Source organism: Osmia lignaria, chromosome 14 (assembly GCF_051020975.1).
Source record: "Osmia lignaria lignaria isolate PbOS001 chromosome 14, iyOsmLign1, whole genome shotgun sequence".
Taxonomy (NCBI): domain Eukaryota; kingdom Metazoa; phylum Arthropoda; class Insecta; order Hymenoptera; family Megachilidae; genus Osmia; species Osmia lignaria.
Genome location: NC_135045.1, coordinates 11,703,508 through 11,726,483, shown reverse-complemented (window position 1 = coordinate 11,726,483; position 22,976 = coordinate 11,703,508). Strand labels below are relative to the sequence as shown.

At 40.3% G+C, this 22,976-nt stretch overlaps 1 protein-coding gene across 7 annotated transcripts in view; it reads right to left on the bottom strand.

The window, feature by feature from the left end:
- Positions 1–22,976, bottom strand: part of vg (transcription factor vestigial) — an 86,868-nt gene that overhangs the window by 3,271 nt on the left and 60,621 nt on the right. For 2 of the 7 annotated variants that reach the window (XR_013063384.1, XM_034334841.2), the window contains exons 2-4: positions 20,600–20,810; positions 20,197–20,355; positions 11,987–12,110 (exon numbers count right to left, since the gene is read on the bottom strand). Coding sequence is in view for 6 of the 7 variants with exons in the window: in XM_034334841.2 (XP_034190732.2) it covers positions 11,987–12,110; positions 20,197–20,355; positions 20,600–20,810 (494 nt within the window). In the remaining variant the exon portion in view is untranslated. Of the gene's footprint in view, positions 1–10,283; positions 10,511–11,986; positions 12,111–20,196; positions 20,356–20,599; positions 20,811–22,976 lie in introns of all 7 variants that reach the window. The other 5 variants (XM_076692007.1, XM_034334843.2, XM_034334842.2 and 2 more) reach the window with 5 other exon arrangements.

The window sequence follows — 22,976 nt, the reverse complement described above, 5'->3', positions numbered from 1 at the left end:
TTACACATCATCAGGGATCAAATATAGCGATTAACCGTTCCAATGGTGTGGCTAACAAATACCATGTAATACGGTCGATCCAAGAGAGAAGTGGAGAAACCCCTTGGCCATAATCGACGCGGGTTCTTCCGCGTAAATACGAGAGGGTGACTCGGAAAGCTGGCGAATACTGGGCAATATTGTCCGCGCTATCCGACACACCATTTACCAGCAACACCCCCGTCCATTTTGTTCCAGCATATTGGCTTGGCATACTCGGCCGTGAAAACGTTATAGCCACGTACGTGGCTCGCATAAATCGTCTTGACACTTATGGTACATTATTCGGTGGTTACGGTCCTTCGTATCGAATTAGGATGCTCTCTCACGGAGATTATGATCGCGCGTGAGCTAGACCACAAGTCGAGGATATCGAGCAATAATTGAAGGAAATTTGCCTCAAAATGAAATTTAACAATTTTGAATAATTATAATAATAATTCATGTGAAATTCGTTTCATATATTTTTTTTCTGAAATCAAGAATATTGATTTATTAAAATGAAACGTTTTCCTCTCAAATACAGAATTTTCTTCGGATAATAGTTATTGCTGAATGTTTCCAGCTTTATTGTTCGACTGAAGAATACGCGGCAGCGTGTTTCCGTTTGAAACCTCAGACGCACACAAGTCGATGAATACAAAGTTACGGACGAACGCACCTGTTATGAATGTTTCAGCATTCAATATCGCGATATCAAAGAGCGAAAGCAAGATGGTACAAAGAGGAATTCCCTTTGGTCCTTTCAGCAAAGAAACAACGTACAAAGTCGAAGGAAATTCGGGGGCGAAACGCGTTTAGCTTGTGAATTTTGCGATTCTCCTCTTTGTGTTTCACCGTAGACTTAATTGTCTTAAAATCAGCGAATAAATGATTTTATTTTATGTATTTGAAGCAAATAAATAAATAAATCATTTTCTCAAAAAGAAATAAACGTGCAGAAATTATCTCAAAAACAACGTATATTCTCATTGCTTTCGTTTGATATTACCATTGGGTGGCAAATTCAACGACAAAAGACGAGAGTCGGGCATCCGGATTAAATTAAATCGAACACCCCCGCTTTAAAAAGCGAAGGACACGACCCCCTATGATCCGTCGACCCTACTCGTTGTCGAGGGATACATATCGAAAGCATCGAGATGACCCTTATCAATGGGGGTCAAACCCCTCGTAGCCTCGAAATCCAATATACTCGTGGTAAAGGAGAGTCCCCACTTTGATTCACCCTGTCTCGAAGCTCGTATGCACGAGCGTGTATTAATTGGAAATTAAGCTACCAAATCTTTGTGTTTTCAACCTTTCCCTATTCTATTGTCACGGCCTTTTCGAGAATTCGTATGAGAGAAAAAGGTTCATGCATGTATCGAAGGAAATTAAAAGTTTTTCAACCCTCTTTGCATCTGTGTTTTAGGTAATACATCAAACTATCATTTGTTTATCATTTTTCCTATATGTTACTGTAATTCATAAATATCGTAAGAAAGTAAATCTTTTCAATTTCATATAAAGATTTGGTATTTCAACAATTTTTATACATTCCGAATAAAAAGGAATGTACTGAAAATACCAAGAAAAAGAAAGGTAGATTAATAATGGAAAAGTGTTTTACTGCAGAACCGTGCCGTATTAAACACAGTGTTTTTCACTGCGGCTGTCAGTCTGTGAATAATTCATGTGTGCCGTACCAGGTACGGTTCTTCCTACGGTGACAGTCAACGAGTTAAGTGAGAAGTTCCTATACTCAACCGAAAAAATTGGAAAAAAGAATTTAATTATCGATGTATCGTATATCTTATGATAAAAATTTGGTTAATTATTCAAGAGTTTTAATAGCGCAGTGAAAAGGGACGTGTATAGTCAGACATACTAAAATCTATAATTAAGGATACAAACAATTAATTTTCAATTATAAGCTCTTAATTTACTACCTTATACTGTCACTATAATACTAATATTATAAATACTAAAATATTTAAGTAAAATATAAAAAACAAAATCCTGAATGAAATGAGAATCGATAACTTCGCGTTCCTCTTCTCGTTAATAATGACATTTAAACAAAATTTCACTTGTTCGCTAAATCAATGAACTTTACAAAACGAAAAGTAGACCAAGTGCTTTGGCACGAAAATTGTAAGAAATTTCAAAAGTAGAGTTAATACTTCGATTTGCTAACGACTGATGTACGATAGTTAACAATGAGACGTTTTCAAGCTTGCCAGTGAAGAGTGTATGTATATTGTACGGCGCGGTGTCTCGGGGACGCAGAGGATCACGAAGAGAAGCGGGTCAAGGGTTAAAGGACGAAGAGGACACGCGTTCGCCGCGAAGGAAACTCCGGTTCACCGGACTGTCTCCGGCTACGAACGAGCCGACTTCGAGAGATCGATATAACCGTCGGCTTTCGACCACTCCCTCCATCCAACTGGCTGACCAATCGAGGCTCGCTAGCCATCCCCGGCTACCCTGGTGTCCCTCTTTTCCATTCTCTTCCCTTTTGCTCTCACCGGTGGAAACGGTGCACCGAGCGTGGATTACGTGACGTCACCGCGCGACGCCATTTTCGAGGCGCGTGCCAGAAAGGCCCGGCTGCAACGAGCCGCGGGTCCAGAATATTCCTCGCCAGAATGTCCCACGCGGATGAGAATTTATGACAAAGATTCCGTGAATTAATCCTCCTGGAAACATTGAGATCACCGTGTCGCACCCTTTCTTTGTTTTCAACTTGAAACCGCGGCAGTGACGGTCACCGACGCTCGTTTCCCCATCGTGAGATTTCATTCCTTCGGTGTTTAACTTTCTCTTTGATGATCATAATTGATTTTAAGTGGTATAGGAGTTAGAAATAGGAAGTGGAGAAGGATTAACGCATTGAACATCGCAGTCTGGGCCAATTGTGACTCAAAAATATTAGCCTAAAGTTATATGTATAATTTTTGAATGAAAGGAAGAATATTTTTCAAAGGAGAAGTGTAAAATTTAGAAAATAAAAATGATATAAAATACAATATTGTGGTATTCAAATTTCGCGCGATCGGTCGGGGTGGCCCCATTTGCAAAAACAAAGAAACCATCGTTGCGACGCGTCTGTCGTCAGTCGAAATTGAGTGATCAGGGACGATGGTCGATGTGACACGCGGTGTTTTCTTTCCATAAATAATATTCGTTTTCTTTTTTTTCTCTTAATTGTCTAAATAAACTCTTATTTTCTTTCTGCTTTTTATCTACATTCATTTTTCCCTACATTATTAAATTAGAATTGGGGCTCTCTCCGCGGTCCACCGTCCGAGGGTTAATACAGTAAAGACCGCAGTGCATGCGGCTATGTAATTATTCAGAATATTCAAAAAAATTGTCCAATTTTTTTCAATTTAACCATTTAACTGGGGAGCTGACTTACTAAAAGCGCAATCTATGAAATGTTATGTGACGAGTTAACTCGTCATCTCCAGTTAAAAAGTTAAAACTTTCATTTTGAGATCTCGCATCAGTAACATACTCTAGTACATAAAAGCGTGTTTCTATGATTCCGTCAATAAAAACAGTGATATTCCCGCAAATGTTTAGCGAAGCGATCGTTAAGGGTTAAATGAAAGGAAAGGGAGATTCTGTAGGGGTTGTACAAGTTGTATATGCTTTTGAAGGGTTCCTTGGAAGATTGGTCACGCGTAAAAGGACGCTCTCGAACTTCTCCACGGTTACAGCGATATAAATCGTGCTGTTTGTTTTCTCCCTCGTATCAAAAGGACAGATAATTCTTCAAACCAGGATCAATCAGAAAATCTAACAGTAAATTCGAAACATCAGAATCCTTTGATACTTTGAAAAATAATACACTAAACATATCGGAGAAGGAATTTTCTACAATTTCATCATAAAATGAAATATATTCACCCTTCATGGAAAAGATGGCTCGTTTATGTTCGAAGCAAATTGCTGCTGAATATTTATTTTTCTCAATTAATCCTTCTAACATTTGACTCGAGTAACGATTATATATTTAAGTAGAACCTTCAATAAGTATCCCAGAATTTTTTCAGATTTTTAGGAAATCAAGAACAGTAAAAAAATTAATCGTGAGCATAATCGATCCAGATTGCCCAGGTTGCAAAAAAATGCGCTTGTCCACGAAGGGTTGAACAAATTGTTTGATAGAAGTTGGGAAGACGTTGGAAGGAAAAGTTGCAAGTGAATTGAACGAAACGCCAGCAATTTCGAGCGCCGAGTATAAATCAACGTCCCCGTTCGACAAAATACCGTGCACGGAATTCAATTCACCGTTCACAGGCGAAATTCGTGTTTGATTTAAGCACACCTAAGGTCCGTGACGTCGTGGCGGCTGCATGTTCGGAAGCAATAGATTTCACGATACCGGTACGTCGTCGCTCTTCCGGCTCGGATAACGAATCTCGCTCGTAAATTCGTCTCTGTTCGCGGCCGTTGGGAATTAATGCTCGCTCGGCTAAGATAAAAGTACGCGAAACCGCATTAAATTAACATCCCCGGATCCAGTTCTACCGGCCGTCTCGGTGAACGTACACCGGGGATCACTCGGTTTCCGCGACGCGTTCTTTCGCAACTTTTCGACTTCCTGTTCAAGACGAACTTCCTGTGAAACCACCTTCCAAAGAAGAAGATTTCCACTAACGTGAAAGGTAATGCAATTAAACTGTTGGAATTAATTTTAGGTGACATCGACTTGATTTTATTATTGTTCCCTGGTTTTATTTCAGATTAGATTAAAATGAAGTTGAAGAAATGCGATTGAAAATAAAACACGACATACTTTGAATTTAATATAATGGAATGATTGAAAGAAAATTTTCAGTAGTCTTGATATTGTGTTAATTAAGGAAGGTAACAACGTAATAAAGTTCATAAAAATGTTTCTGTTCGCTTAAAAAATTTCCAAAGTATAGAGTGGAACTTTTAATTCAGTAATTTAAGTTTTAATTTTATTCCGAAAGTTATTTCGATGATGTGAACATTTCCAAAGAGCCTTTGGATTAGTAGCTGATGGATAAACGGGTCTGTGAATCGACGAATTAAATAAAACAATGATTCTGCTCTCAAACAAATTCCATTGCTCGGTGAATTCCATCAATAGGTATTCGTTGTAATTATCGCTAGAACATTGTGAAATACCGATTTCATTGTCATTGATCAACGCAATACTAATGACGTGTTTTCTACTTTCACAATGGAAATTTGTTAAAAGAGGTTATTGTTGTTCGACGAATGCAAACCCTCTGAAATACTTCCAGTACTTTTAAAAATTACACTGACTGATATTTAAAATATTAAATTCAATCAGTTCACAATACCCTTAGTAATTTATACTCTCGTGTGTCTTATTACTGGCTGTATCTACTGTGGTAATTAACGTGTTAAGAACTTTGCACCAATTAGAAAACGCAAAAATTAAAATAAGATATTTAATGAAATAATTATTTTTTTCGAAAAGGGACGTCCTATTTATAGGACTTCGAGAAAATATAGAGTATCATACTATTTAAAAAATATAATATACCTATACTGCATAGGGATCTCTAGGCATACCTAACTAAATTAATTTCTCTACACGCTACTTTCATAAGATTAGAAAAATAATTAATCACGAGTTACCCAAATCTAAATGTAATAATTTTCTTTTATTTTATAAATGAAAAAAACAAAAATAATTTCTATTTACCGAATTTAATTCTCACGGACAAACTTCCTTCGCAAATCAAATAATAATAAATCAGCACAGATGAACCTCGCGTCATCGATCACAATAATTTCCGGCGAGCTGCATGAATTATACGCGCGATCGCGTTGAATTCGTCGATGAGAGCCGGTGACGGGCAATTAAATTAATGATTTCACAGAAGTGATAGACATACGCGGGGACACGGCGGGCATAAAACCGCCGACATAAACGTCACGCGGTGCGCCATGACCATCTACAGTCGGGCAGCGTCGTCGGATGTCGCGCGGTAATTGCGATTTATTTCTCTTAATCGCGCTTAAACGGCAGCCAATTTATGCTGGCCGAGTTAATTTTACGCAATTATATAATTACCAAGCGGGGACCGGGCACCGCGGCACGGCCTAGTCGGGGTGCCAAGCGGCGTTCTAATGGCGGCACTTCCGATTCGAATACTCTTGCTCCTCTAGATAATTCCACTGCTTCGACCAAACTCTGAAATTACCTTCTCATCCTACGAAACGACCGAGCTCCTCCTTCCAGGACTCGTTAGAAATCTTTTCCGTAACTCGATGCCATGCCGATCACATTTACATTAGTGTTCAACATGTTCCTTGCGAATCTGATCTTAGTATATTAATAGTACTTATTAATAGCATATTAATATCGTACACATATCAATATAGTCGATGCAGATCAGGGACATCCGCGGTAAATGTGTTAACAGGTTGATTGCCACAGTGGAAGTTGACGTATATGGTCAGGCACAGTGTAATTCAGATTCAATTTTTCTAAAATTTTATTTTCTAACTTGTGTTTTTATTACACTATATTACTGATTCTATGCTACGAGCATTTAAAAGTCTGCTTCTTTTGCCTTCAGAATTTTATGTAATACTAATTCATTAATACGTTGACCGTCGCAGTAGAAATATTCATGTATAGTCAGACGCAATAAAATGAATTATTCAAGATACAACAAATTAATTTTTTTTAAGATAATGCTTTAGTTCATTATTTCATATCATTACTATAATTGTAATTATGCAAAATACGATCGTTTCATTTTTCAATTGAAGTTTTCCCCTTGATATCTTTTGCAAATATTATAACATATTAATGTTACTTAAAACGTTCTTTAATTTTTTCTCACACAATTCTACATTGTGATTAAATTTTGATATTCCAATCGTGGCTATTAATTTTTTAATTCTTCATTCTTTCTTTGTGTTCGATTAAGCATCCACCTAATGAAATGAATCCAAGATTACAATATTTCCTCGAAACTCAGTAAATTCGTGTCAAAATAAAATTCACAAAAATCTGGCTGACAAAACGATGCTCGTCTTTTTACCCAAACTGTTCCGATCGAGCGTCGACGCGCGGTATCCAAGAAAGTGGACAAACCGCAAGTCCTTTCTTATTTATTCATTAATTTCCAGAATCGATGTTTGACGAGGAGGTCGGTGCTACTTGGAAGCAGCTACTTGGTGCATTGGGTCCCTTACGGTAGCACACGCCAGTTAGAATAGTGAGCGTTGCCGGCATTCCGGCAAGTAAATTCTTGAAAACTCGTTTGGTCGGTCCGATCCGCGAAGCAACTCTCAATCTGCGCCATAAAGCGAAGCGCACGCGTGCGAATGTAAGCGTTTCCTAAATTGGCCCTAAATCTCAGCCTGTTCGTTCCCTGGCTACCAACCAGCCGAATTTTTCACGGTTCCTACGGTACATTTCTCGACGACGTCGGTGAAAGTTCCTGGGATTTTCGAACGGGTACTTTGCTTCGACGTTAATGTTCCTTTAACGACCTTAACGCCGTTCATCGGTTTGTTATTCATTCATGGTTGACACTTTCATGCTTTTGTTCATTCACAATTATGCTAATTTGTAACTGATATTCTCAGACTTGTATCACTTATGTACCTTTACGTATTTCATTCTCTTTTTGGCTTTCATGCTCTAGTAATGATAAATAATAAATTGTTCTTCAAGAGAAATGAATTATAATATATTGAAAATAGAAAATGCAAAATGGGAAGAATGTTTTACTTCAATGACTGCTAGGTTGAACCGACTAACAGAAGAGGGTTGAAGTAATGGCGTATCGAATCAGTGACAACGAGAGGGATGAGAGTACTAAAATGAAGCTCTAGTATCGATTTTCGTCCCTTAAGCTCAGCATGCATGGAATCAGACCATAGTACACTGTCCTCTTCCCTCTTCAACATCTCCGTACCACTTTATACAAAATTTTATATTTTGAAATATATTATAGAATCTGCCTAAAAATTTCTTTAAATTATTAATCCATTACTACATAGGAAATCAATGAATAATAACAACATTTTTACTAACACATCTTTGCGAAAATTTTAGTTCCAACAAGATATCGACTTCACTATCTGAAAAGTTATTAATTAAATTGTCACGAATTATTAACCTTCATTAACAAAGGAGTCACAATTACCAGAAATCAAATAAGTGGATAATCCTAAATTTTCAGTAATAAATTTTTACAAAAAATATGTCAAATTCAGTACTTAAATAATAATTAATTAAATTGTCACGAACGAAGAAATCACCATCACCACGATCCATAACTGTTTAAATTTCAATGACTCTTATCACAATCACTCAGATGATATTATTAAATCCACAAAGCCAAGAAAAAATGAATACTTGCACATACGTCACTATGATAGCCATCGAATGCAGCTTCCGAAGGAAACTCGTGGTTGTGATAAAAATGAAGTTCAGCCAGGGATGCGGAAATTCCTGAACGTGGTAGAACGTTACATCAAAAGTTACGGACGTGTTACACGAAATCGCGTGACTGTTTCTCGAGGTGAAACGGAAGGCGTGCTGGTTGCAGCGACGTGCAGACAGATGGGAGTGGTCTCCGCAATCACGATGGGCGTGGTGCTTTCACAGCGTGTTGCAGCTGCACCCTACATTGCACTTCAGGCGCACTGCATTTGCATTTGAACGTATTCGCAAATCGTAGGAAAGAAAATCTATTCCTCTTAGATTTCCTATTCAATGGCGGACATTTTTTCGATCACCAATGATCGAGTCTCTTCTTGGTTTCGATAGTTAGTATAAATTAAAAAATGGAAATTTTAACAGAAGAATGCGTTTCATTAGTGTCTTATTAGACACGACCATTTCTTCTCTGGATATACTATTTAAAATGTTTCTTTTAATTATTTTAGTATATTAAATTTGGAACATCAGTCTTGATGATAATTAGTGATTTCCATTAGAATTAATAGGTTAAAATGATTAATTTCATCGAAATGAAACACGTCAGATCCTTCGTTCTCTTGAATTTTTCCGATCCGAAATTCTTCCTCGACTTCTTTCACTTCTTCTAATCCCGGTGAAGGGACTAGCTTTCCCTGTCTCTTATATAATTCGATGTCGGGGCAGCGAGAATCGAAATGGAGCGGCCCTTTTTGCAATGACGTTGGCCCGAGCACCTCTGTCGAGCGGTGAGCGAAATGTTTTACGGCCTAGCCGTGGCTTTTTGTCGTCGGCATCGATGATTTCGGTGGGAGAACAACGAAGAAACGGGGTCCGAGCGTGGCAGCGCTATATCGGCCCGCGGGCCCCCATTAAGCTCTTATTAATTGCGAGCATCTGAGGGGCCGACCGACCTTTCTTGCGCTACCTGCGCGCCATTCTGCCTCCGCTCCTTCTGCCGCCAATACAAACGCCGTCCACGACGTTGCTCGGCCTTCCAACTTTGATGTCGAGTCGATCCTCTTCACGAGATTTATCATGTAAATCGCGGGTAAAAAGTTCGCGTACTCTTCGTTGCAACCTGGTCCGTGCCTTTTTTCATCCCCTCTTTTCGATCAGCCTAGGGAATTGCGCGGGAAACCGTCAACAGGGATAATCGGCAACAATGTGCGCATCGTGTCATTCGATTGGCTCCAGAGTGAAAGAGGGAGACTGAAAAGGTGGTTTATGTGGGACAGGTTGGGGTAGGAAACAAAAATAATGTAGGTAGCTAGAAAGTATTACTTTTTAAATTGTCCTCCCAATATCTTCATATTATAAATATTAACTATTTTAATACTATTAAAATTATAAAAATATTGTGAGCAACATAAGTTTCGTATTTTTGAGTATTTGTGAGCAACATTGTTCGTATACTTTATAATTCATTTCAGTATGTCTTATTATATACGTCTGTTTTCACTGTGGCAATAAATGTGTTAATATCTAATACTCATTGATTGCTAATTTGCATATTTTCTATTGAAAAGTGTTCTTCTTCCACTATCCATAAATTGTTTTACGCCTTTTCCAGCTGTTCCCACCAGCCGCGTCATAAATAAGATAACAAAAGCCCATCTTAAAGTTTCTTCAAGAAACTTCATCAAACCCATCCCCGTACCTCTGTACACGTAATAAACCCTAACGGAAAATTAACTACCTCGGTACTTCAAATAAAAGATAAAAAAATTAAGAAGAAAAGGTAAAGAATGTGTTTTTAAACATCGACCGCTTAGTTTCGATTGAACGTAACCCTCGAGTTTCTACTCACCAGAGAGGGGTGCGTAAGGGCCGTGGGGATAAGGGGGTGCGGAGGACGCGTCGACGAGCGACTGCGACGGCGTCGCCGACGGCCAGTCCTTGTAAGAAGCCGCGGGGTGTGCATGGTGCGCCGCATGGTGGGACGTATGGTGGCCGAGTCCTCGCGCACCACCCAACAGCAGACCACCGTAACTCGTTACGGCCGCCATGTTATGATGGTGATACTCGTGCACAGCCCTGGAACAACCGTAAAAAAGTCGTCGATTTCGTTAACTTAACCTATTACAGGCTTATCAACTTTGCTCCCTGCTCGATCAGGAAACTCGGGGACAACGCAAAGAAGAGAACGAAGATAGAATGGGCTTTACGAACGAAGGGAAAGAAACGATTAAAAGAAAAAATGAAAAAAGAAAAGGGAATAGTAAAAACAAGAAATGGCGAAAATGAGAAGGAGAAAAGAGCGATGGTAAGAAAGAAAAGGAGAAGAAGAATCTTCGATATCGTGCCTCTTTTCAAGAACGGTGACAGACTGGTAATTTATACGGCGACCGACGCAACATCAGCGCTAAAGATCTCTCGACCAGGGGTACCTGCTCCCGACGGTTTTCTGTATTTTTCACGTTTCGTTTTCTTTTTGTCTTCGCTCTATCTCTCTTCCTCTCTCGTCTCCTCTTTTTTTCTCTGTGTAACTTTTTGTACGCTTTAATTTACCCCTCTCGTTCTGTGCCACGACCAACTGCCTCTCTCTTTCCTCGATTTCTCGTGATTTTTCTCCGATCTTTTGTCCCTCTCTTTTTTTCAGAAAGGTTCTCTTCTCTACCAGATCTCCGTCTCCCGGCTCGCTTCAAGCCCCATGGCGAGCCGCAACATTCGTTTCTGACGGTTTATCCCGGCAGGCTATCGCGTAATGAGCGTGTCGCGCCTGCCGGAGGTGGATTTTTCGAATGCGTGAAACATTGGCCGCATTATCGTCCGTTAATTGAACGAACGACGCTCTCGACGATTTCGTCGATTAATCACCGACTGGTTTCGTGCGCGAGCTTTACGTCGACTACGAGAAACACCGGCGAATTTAAAATGGAGCGCGCTTCGCGGCAACGAATTGATGGGATTCTTTGGAGCGATCCGTATAATTAATGGTTACGCGCCGCTGATACGTTCATATTGGCGTGAATAAGGGAAACTTGAAACGTGGATCATGTAGACGTCGATTAAATGGGTAATGATAAGAAATTGGTATTGATTAATGATCGAGATAATTAACCCTTTTGCTATGGCTATCTCTAGTGGAAAATTTGTAATATTTGTAATTTTGTAAATTTGTAATTTGTGATAAGAAATTGGTATTGATTAATAATCGAGATAATTAACCCTTTTGCTATGGCTATCTCTATTGGAAAATTTGTAATATTTATATTAAATCATTTTACAAATAACGTGATCCTTCTTTTACAAGGTTTTATAATTTTTCAAATTTTCAAGTTGGGGATCTTTACCTATTAGCAGCGAAAGAGTTAAACGCATAAACCTAAAGTCTTTTATGAATTTTTCCTGACATTCTTTTCTATTAAATGGTAAAAATAAAAGTCTTTTAATGAAGTTATAAATGCAATGTCGTTTTAAAGCGTTCGGGTAGATGAGATTAGCACAGATTTTCCTACACGTTGGAACATATACTTTAAGTATAACACGAGGAATCTTAGGAACGCTCACCTGTGGTGATACTGTGAATAATGCGGATGCCACGGGTCCGTTGGATACTCGTAGACCTCACCAGGATGTTGACTGTTCCAGAAGGAAGCAGGAAAGCTCCTCATGGACATGGGGGATATATTTTCTGTAACAGAACAACATAAAATTGTCAGCGATGCTTGAAATGCTTGTTTGAATGTAAAAATGCATTATGTAAATCCAACTTCCCAAGTTGGACATTTATAAATATTTTTACCATAATATTACAGATCTCATATCATCGTCGTTTATGCAAATTTTTAAAACTTCACCGTATTTGGTTTTATAGTATAATACAATTCATCCTTACAAGGAAGGAAATTGCATACCAGACTTGAAGACTTAATTCTTTCACACACTTCACTACTAAATATATTCAAGTTTCTTTAATTAAACTTTCGTTTTAAATACAGACGTATATATTATATTTTTAATCCTTTTCGAATTTTGAAATTTAGACCTCTGCACGATTTCCTGAGACCATTATTTAAATATCATTTTACCAAATTCGTAAATGGAAAATAGAGAATTATTCTACATAAATTTTCATGTAAAGCATGCTTTAATTTAAATACATTTATAGCTGCTGCAGACCCCACGCAACGAACAAAAAATAAAACAGAAATTATAATAAATATCTATCTAATTAAGAAAAAAGGAAAAATGAAAATTCTATGGTAACCTTCGTAAAAAATGGAGAAGCATGAATCATAAGTGTGATCGATGAAGGATCAATTACTTTCCTACGAACCGCATTAATTTCGATCGAAGGTGAGCCCTTTCGTCGAAACGGGAATGTTTATTAAAATATTTCTATCGTTTCCCACGAGCCAGTACGCGATTCTTTCGAGGGCCCACGATAAACGGGTAGCCGGATCCCACGGGATCGAACCGCGCGACAGAAAGGTACCGCTCGGTTGTTTTACAAGCGACCACTCCAAAGCCAGAAGCTTGTCGTGTATCCTCCCGCGAGTCTTCGGCTCGTTCGTCCTGGGATTCCTTTTTTCCCTCTCGAAACTCTTTCGGCCAATCCAACACACATATTCGAAGGTTGAACCAACGAGGTCGGACCAGCCGACGATTTATACTTCTAATTCCTTCTCTTCCTCGATTTCATCTCCGCCACCATCAGGATGCTCACCGTTCTACCATGGAAACCATGTCCGCTAATTTATCTCCGGTTTACCAACTCTGATTCTTCACTTTTATAAGCAGATTTATAATATACCAAAAGATGTTGAAAATCAAGATGATACGAATTATTTCATTATCGTTGCTGATTATTTATAATTTCCCTTGCAATGCGAAATTATAATTGTTTATATTTTAATTATTACATTTGGGAAACTTTCATTTTTTCACGAATCTTTTCTAAATGTGTATGGTGTATAAAAGATAGGGGGATGATTTATTATTTCTTCATAATTAAAAATAATCAATCATTTACAGTTAATATTCTAATGAAACTATTCATATCCAAAATGATTGAAAACCATTCATTCCCTGATTCATTTCGATCGACAGTATCGTAGGAGCCGATAAACAGTTGGAGTTTCACTTGTTACCACCACAACATCCCGAAGATCTCTTTATTTCCGTTCCACGCAGCAGCTTCGCGTTCGGCCACGAAAGAGATCCGACAATTCGAATCGTTCAGGCAATCTCGTGTCCTCGAGGGTCCCAGACCGATACTGTAATCCGATTGGGTATCGGGTCGTCCCGGTAACAACTGACCCGCGACACTTCGAGCATAAAGAAGCCCATGGGGCCGCATTGTTTCCCACGCGTGGAATGCCGAATGGAAGAAGCAAAAGGGTGCTCGTTCTCGACGAGAACGTGTAAAATATACTTTCCGTTTGATGCCGGATCGTCGAGCGCGCGCCGATTGGTCGACACGGTGCGGCCATCATCCTCCTACACACGTATCAAGAAAGATTGACTAACTATCGCGTTAAATATTGCGATTTGCTTACGGAGAAGATGCGAGATAGCGGACGGAACCGGCCTGCAAACTTTCGTCCTTCGTCCTTCCAGCAACCCTTGTCTCTCTTTCACCTTCCCTCTTTCCTCTCTCTTCTCTATCCACCTCCTGTCTCTCCGACCCCGGCTCACCGGCCACGGCCGACTGTCCTTTATTTATTAACGCAATTAAAGAAACAGAGTGTCGAGCGTCCACGGCCGGCTTTCTACTGTGCCGATGCCGCGCGGACCGGCTGCACGGTCGGCGAAACGGAGAGCCAGGGAAAGGGCCACGGATTCAATTCTATGCGGCTCTGACGAGAGCAGAAAGGGTTGTCGGTGCCAAGCTATCGTTCTACCAGCTTCGTTACTTCTCTGACGCTTGTTTGTAATTTGCACCTGATGATTTTCAATGATACTGCTCGAAAGTAATTCTTTGTATCTTTAACAAAACATCAACAGATTGGCAAGATTTAATGACATAAAAATATTATATTTATTGTACATCAATTTAAAGCATAACCCTTTGACTACTGAGTACTCTAGGCTTAAACGTTCTGTGTCTACGAAATAAGAATTAAGTGGATAATACTTGATCTTTTTTATTTGCTTTTTTACTTCATGTCATTTTGCAATTTATTTTTTCACCCGTCTTTTTCATTGTTTTATCACACCATTATAATCTGATGGCATGTAGCGTGTAATTGGTAACATGCACTGATAACTTTTATTTGATTATAATATATACAAGAAAAAACTGCTGCACTTGACGCATATTTGCATCCATAACAGTCAAAGAATGAAAATTCAATGAATAGAAAATCTGATATAAAACTATCCAATTCCCCATAGACCACCGTGAAACGCTATCCCTTAAAATGTTCCACCGCGCAACATGAAAATCACGGTACAAAAGCCGAAAACAAGGGAAAGATCATTAATTCTTTCGAGTTCATTCATTTTCGTAGCCGGTGCACGGAATGATTCACATTTAGCCGTTCAGAACCAGCGACACCGATCGCGTTCGGCCGCGAACGCGATACCCCGATACAAATGTAGTCGGTAAATCTTCGGCGGTAGCCAGGCTCGGTGTGTTTCATTTCTCCGTCCCTCGGAAAATAATCGACTGACACGAGCCGGATGAGTTTCTCGGCTTGTGCTGCTCGGCGTCGACGCGTGGCATTGGAGCCGTGCCAGAAGGTGCCTCTATAAAGACGTCGCGCGTCGCGGTGCCGCGATTCGTCAAAACGTAACCCAGAGCAGATTGATGTGGCGGTGCGAGTGGATGGCTCGTTATTCTGATTGCGAGTCGCGCGCAGCCGGCCACGGCCAAAGAAAACGACACCCCCTGGACAGGGATTAAGATCCTGGCGAAAACTAATGACGCGTTTCCGTCTATTTTCGATCCGTACAATCTCAAACGTTGCCCCAGTCGACTCGATCGCTTATGGACGATCGAATTATGGCTGATTTGATGTTTTAATCAATTTCTAAAATTATGATAGGTGGTAGTAACGGGGCAAAAATATGCACCCTATTTAAATTGCTTTTAATACTAAAATTTCATGCTTATTGATTTACTTTTTTAACTAAATATAAGAAAAGTTTAATTCATCACTGCTTATCGATGTGGACGATCTAATAAATTATTTCACGATTGTGAAATAATTTCTCTTGTTACCATTTCTTGTTAATAAAATTAAAAATTAATCAATAATTCAAGTATCGAATATGATATTCATCGAGTAACATACTCCACCTATTTCTTGACAAATCAGTAATTGCGTCACCTTCTTTATACATTAGAGCTAATACATTCTAATCCTTCAAATGAGATTTCTATCTGACATTTCACGTTCGAACCCATCAATTATTTTAATGAAACACAAAGAAATAAATTTCGCGACATGATACGTTGTGCGTAAAACGGTTCTCATTGGTCGGCAATTAAAGAAATTGGCCGGTTAATAGCGTAGGATTGATCGAACGAACCGTCCAATAGATACGTGCACGTCGCGACGTTCTCAATTACAGCGCGGTAAATTGCGCCCTGTCATAGATTACACGGCAATTTTCATCCGTGTGATACCCGGTGCTTCGGTAGAGAGCGTGGAACACGCTGAAAAAGCAGCGAGCACAGACCGAAGACGGTATCGCGGCTAATCTCGCGGCAGCCCCTTTGAAGACGCCACAGCGTCGTGTAAGGGCCATGTCAAGTAATTGCGTCTCTGTTGCGCCGCGATGCTGGCGAACGGGGCGTTAATTTGACGCCACCGACTGGAACGACGCGCTCAATTTCCCGAACTCAACGTTACCGCCGTTCACGGCGTCGTGTTCTGAACAGAGCGACGAGTGCGCGACACGATCAGTCGATCTAACGCTTCTGATCCTACTGGCGGACGTTCTGAATTAACCCTTTGAACGGAAGTATGCGCGCTGATAAACGCGCGCGATTTTTCAACTTGAGACGCTACGTCGAGCACCCACTGCAATTATTCTGGATACGAACCTTTCATTTTTCAGTTTAACCCTTGAACAGAGGAGCTTAAATTGAATATGGGGCTCTCTCCGTGGTCCGCCGTCCAAGGGTTGAGCTTCCCACTTTTATTTGTCGGTAACTCTAATATAATTTTATAATACTATTGTAAAGCACTAACTAATATTAATTAGTATTTTAAACATTTTTTATTGTTTGTTTCCCCAATATAAGAAATAAATCGGCTGTGTTTCCGAATGGCCCCACCAAAATTGAGAACTCAGATTCGGTATATAACCTAAATTTACTAAAAGAAACCGATTAAAGTTAGTTTCAGAGCTGGATGTCTCACCGTTTTCGAGATATCGTGGTAAGGTTAGGTTAAGATAGGTTAGGTTCGGTGTGTGCGCAGTATCGAATAGCGCATGCGCAGTATTAAGTAGAGCATGCTCAGTATCGAATAGCGCATACGTAGTCCCAAAATTGTACAAAAATTTTTTACCATATTATCTCAAAAACGGTAAGACATCCAGTTTTGAAACCAATTTTAATCGGTTTCTGATAGTCAATTTAGGTTATATATCGAACCTGAGTTCTCAATTTTGATGGGGCCATTCGGAAACTTATCCAATAAATCAATAAAATTATAATAATTTCCATATTCTTCTACCTGACATCCTCCACAACAATCACTGTGTAACAAACACGAATAAGATCAAGATATACAGATCCAAACCCATAGAAAAATGTGATGAAACAAATTTATGCAATCGTCCAAGTAGCAAACCCCCAAGGGAGCCGACGTACACGCGCCTTCAGCAAGACACAACCTAATCGAAATCAGGTTTCCCCGTGTAGCTCGACCCCTCGAAAGCGGTGTCTACAAGAAACCAGGATAATCATCGTTTCACTTATGCGTCCGTATCAACGAGCATTCGAGGGCAAAACGTTTTATCGGCCTAACGTATCGTTCGCCTTTCGATCTCGTCCTTTAACTCACGCGCCTAACCGCTTCTGGTCACCAACCAGCGGGCAAAAGACGTGCCATATGCAATTTCTCCATCGCAAGAAATCGTTTTCTCAGGGGAATAACAACGCGCCAGCTGCTTCTAGAGAAAATTGCAATTTCGTACGGCTGTGAATCTGCTCCGTTGGTCCGCTTAATCTTCCCTGTTCTTTCCGCCATGCGGATGGATATTTGTGTCCGCGCGGTGGTCGCGCTCTTTGTCCTACCGCATATACTAACGTGGCTTCTTTTGACTCATTAGCCGGTGAAATATATTATCGGCAGCGAGCACACCAGGCTAATAACGTCTTTAGCGTGGTCGCTACGGACTTGGGTAATTGATAACACGGAGGGGAGTTAACGTGATTAAAGGGGTTTGCGCAGAGGAGATCTAGGAACACGGCACCGCTTTGATCTAGCTTGTCCGCTACTCTCTGATAAGTAAGTACTCTATGTAACGATAACGGTATGGCGACTCTTTTTCCTTCAGGCAGAACAGGATTCGATTAGGTTCTGATCTTGATATCGCTGGTTGATTGAGTTTCTATGTGTAAATTAAGGTTATGTCTTGTTGAACATTTACCGTAAGTTGGATTGTATTTTTCTTTAGGAATATATTGAACGGATATTTGAAGGTTTTACTCGATCGAATCAGACTTCCTCGGGGAAAATGATAATTCCTAAGGCTTTTCGCTTTACACAATGTAGGCGCTTAGTGGAGGGGAGGGTTTCGTCTCCCCGGACGCCTTGAGTTCGGGCCGGGGACCGCTAGGTGGCGGCGGGAGATCGGTGCAGTGTTCTCGCAAGCGGTCGCCCGGCAGGCCGTTCAAATATGTATATATAAGTTCCGAATAGAAGTACGATAGGTGTCTGGGGCAGGGATCGTCTGTTGTCAGCCCCATTGACTAGTCTGACAGACGATCCCGAGACGAAACGCCTTTTTCTCTTCTACAACAGGATAGAAGGATAACCGAGAAACGTGTGGCAACAACCGCGAACACGTGTCGCGGCTCAACAGTTCTCAACCCTCCTTATCGGCGCCTTTTCTCCCTTGATCCTCTGCTAAGGTGTCTTTGTCCCACCCGGGTGGGACATGTTCAATCCGTGGAGACGTTCACTCCTTGTACGTAGGTTAGCCGGCATACCGCGGCTAAAACTGTCTCCTCTGCTGTCTCTTCGTTCCGTTCCTTCTCCCTTTCTTTCTCACTCACCTCCGTCCGCCCTCCAACCGCCCCTCTACGGTCTGTACGTTCGTTTCTGTTCTCCCTGAGTCAGCGTGTGCATCCCGTAGGCCGGGGAACAGAAGCTCTTAATTTACCTTTCTTACGACGAGAAAGCGTGGCCCCGATGGAACGAGCTTGCGGGGATGAAGAGAAGAGGATGCCAGAGGGACGGAAGGAGAGCCGCACGGCACATAACAATTAGGTCGTGTTGTCTTGAATTCTAAGCAGGCTAGTGAACTGATCCTGAGCAGTGCCGCGAGATAAATGCGGCCTTAAACGATACCGATATAGACGGGCTGCTACGCCGATCGCTTGCCAAACCCGCTCGCGCGACAACCCGCTACCCCATTCTTGGCCTTTCTCGTTAACCGGCTGTTTCTTTCGGCAACGGGCCTTCAACGGGATCATTCGATCCATCGTCGTCTATCCAGGCCCGTTCGATTCCTTTTTGGGACGATATGAATGTTTCTTTCTTGCTACTTTCTTACCGTGCCCTCGATATCGTTACCTCAAGTTTATTCCTCGAACGTGTAGCATGAATTTTGATCGTGCGTTTCTGATCGTTATAGATATAGGCATCTCGTTCTTCTGATGAGTTATTTACCGTATGTATTTTTATGAACGATCGAATTTTCATTTATGGATCTTTTCACTCCCGGACGGGCTGTAGAGATAGTGGTGATTTGAATTTAATTTTAGACTCTTTCTTTACCGAGATTGTAACAAGGGAAGAGGATAGCAACTAGTATAATATATATTAGAATTATTAACATATGGTAATTTAAAATTAAATAAAATTATTACCTTTTAAATATACCTTGAATACCACATTAAAGTTATAGAAAATTTAAGGGATTCTTTTATTGAACAAATTTTTAATTATTTAGCAAATAATAGAAATTCATACGTCACTCAGATAAGAGTAACGTGACACATAAATTATGAAATTTGATAGAAATGTGATCTAAATTGTTATTGTGTAATATTTTATTTTCGTAGAACTTTTCAGTAGTACATTTCTCTATTCTCTAATTTCTCTCTTCCTCTTCATTTCCATCTGTTATTTTTTTCTCGCCCCTGTCTTTGGCGCAACTTCCACTCCTTCTTCTTCGTCTCTTTCCACAGGCAGACAGCGAGGGTTTTAAGTCTCCAAGTACGACGACGGTACAATTGTTACGTAGCTTGTTAGGGTTGTCGCGGCCTAATGGCGCACTTTATTATCAGTCTCTGTTGGCTCCGCGCTGCACCCGCCGCGAATGCGTTTAAATCACCGCCCTTTGATGCATTAGCCCCGAATCCAGTCCCCGTCCCGTTTCACACTGTCCAATCCCCGACACGACTACATACTTCGATGACATCGGGACAATGATACGAGTTCGAAATTAAAATTTCTTTTTGAAAATAAAAAATACCGATTCGCAAACACCGGATAGAGACACAACTCCGTCACTTTAGGGGTTCTACATTTTAAATTTAAGATGTTTTTCTTTTTTGAAATTTTTCACAGATATCGAATACAATTACTCACCCTTCAGTTTATCGTGTGCCAGTGCCCTTTGAAAGTGTTCCTCCACTTCGGACGCGGCATCCCCCCGATAATGAGTGAAAACCACACAATTTGGGTTCAGGTATTGGGCTCTGCTCTCGCCATCGTCTGAATCTTCCGCGGCGGTACCAGTACCTACGGCTACGTACAAATTAACGAGGCTAAATTCCTCAAAATTACAAGGTCATAATTGAACTGTTACGAAAATAATCCAAGCACAGTAATTTCGAGTAGATTTTATCGTTATCCTCTTATTGATAATTAATATCAATAATTTTCGGTATGTGATTTGAATTACATAGAAATAATTAATCAACTAATTACAAAATCAAGAAAATAATAGTTGAAGCATAGTTGAATTATGTAAATGATTGCATCGACTTACCGTCCGTCGATCTGTCGTCGTCCAACGTCCTCGAGGGTTGTGAAGTGGTTGATGCTAGGGGTGGTCGTGGTTGAGGAGTTGGCCTTGGCGATGCTGGGCTGGGTGCCGAGCCGACGGAACCCGCGCTACTGGGTTGCCCTTGCGGAACACTTCCACCAGCTCCGCAAATTTCAAGGCCCGCCGCCTCGAGTGATCTTTGGTGGACATTCAACTGTAAAATAAAAAATACATATTGTTATTGAAAACGAAATTTATATCTTCTGAATTATAGAATAAAATTTAATAACATCCCTCATTTGTTTATTATTCTAACTGTAAGTAAAACTTTTTATAAAAAGATTAAGCTAATATATGTGTCTATGTTAAAATGTCAATAAGTAAATGATAAATAAATTTAAAAGAATAAAGAACTCTGTATTGTCGACGCGATTGTTCAATTCATTTTCTTCAATACTTACTTCTGATTTACCAGATGTCTCTTCGTAAGTTTAATATATAAATTAGCGGTATACTTGATCAATGATCGAGTGTTTACACACATGATGCTTAAAATAGTCACGGTTTGAATAGCATTTGTGTCGTTGCTTTCGTATACTTTGATAAATTTCGTAATATCCTTTCACTTACGGACTTTTCACACGCTTCTGCTGTAGCGTGTATCTTACACGAACCTTCTGATATTTATAATTATCAGAGTTCGAGTAAGCAATAACTTCCACAATTTAAAGCGCACACTTTAATCTCTCGTATTTATGCAACGCGTAGTAATAACTCGTGAGGCAACGAAGGAATTTACATTAAATTACATTTTGTTTATTGACTATGCAACTGGTCAATACTAAATGGAAAAGTTCGGATTTTTGAATGATGAAAAAATTATGCAGTTTCACGATTTCTTAATTAACAATCTATACTACTTAATAACATTATTACTTAAATTATTTTCAAATATAGTAGAGGGAAGGGTGACAAAAATGATTGCTAGTGCACTTGGAATGAATGGAAAGAGAATACCTATTTTCAGTTCGAAGAGACTCCATTTACTTGTGTATTGCCTCGACGAAGGTTCAAGAATGTCGCGTTTCGGCTGCGCGCCGATAATTCGGTGTTTATGCAAAGGGATTATCTTATTTTCGTGCGTGATACCAATTCTGCCAGTTTAACTGCCCCAGATCATGCACTGTCTTTCATGATCTTAGCAACCTACTCCTGCCGATATTGGAAATGGCCTTGGATTGACATCTACATCGACCCTAGAATGCGGGTAGCTCAATAGCCACAGAAAATCCCTAGGTTTTCTTCCCACCCTGAGCGTTGAGAGTTGGCACGTTTCAATTTTTATCTTCAACATCGAGTCACTCTCATAATCATTTACATAATTTACTTATATCTATTTCCACAAGAAAACAGTGGTATTATAATTCCCTGTTGGTAATTTTCATAATTATAATAACCTTCTTTGTTTACCTTCGTTTTAAGCAAAATTTAAAGCAGTTTAAATTATAAAATGAAAATAACAAAATTGAGAGATCACGTTACCACCTTTTCTTCTAATTAATACCGTAATCTATTATAACCATGCACGATATCGATATCAAACTTAAATGAACAAATGCATCATGTAAGACGACATTATGCAATAACAGAGCTATGTGTTCCCATTTACGCAAGGAGTTGATCGTAACAGCAGCCACAATTTCTCAATTATCCATCTGTACCATTTAACAAGGGGTCATTGTCGAAGGCAGCAATCGATACTTCAAACTATTACAAGCTCGAGTGACAACGATATCGATGCAAGTCGAGGCCAAGCCAAAATATCAGAGGCTCAACAAGATCGCGAGCAACGAAATGCCATGTCGATGATATCCCGTCTGCAATTGCGCGGATAATTCCAAAGATTTTACCACCCTTCGGCCACCCTATTCCTCCTACCCCCGACGATCGTCTGCACGTCACCCAATGAATCGCGACGTCTGGCTTGATGTTTAGTAGGTAAATCGTACGAGCTACGTCCTTAGAAGAGAGGGTAGCCTCCATTGAGCACATACCGACGCCAGGCGTCGGCGTCCATTGTGCCCCTACCACATCGGCAAGACTGCAAATAGCGCTAGAGCTATGCTATGCGCACTGGCATCGTCACGATCGGTCGCAATGAGACCAAATAGGACGTAATCCTCGCTATTCATTAGATCCTACGGATGCAAATGCCACGCTGGGTCATGGCATTCTGCTCGAATTTTTTTCCGACCAGCCGATCTGCGCGCGATACGATCGCGCGACGACGCGACGGCCAAGCCAACTATTCGGCCACGTAGGAAAGATGGCAGGTAGGCGGGCGTCGGGACGCCTCGACGGGGACGCTCGATCGAGACAT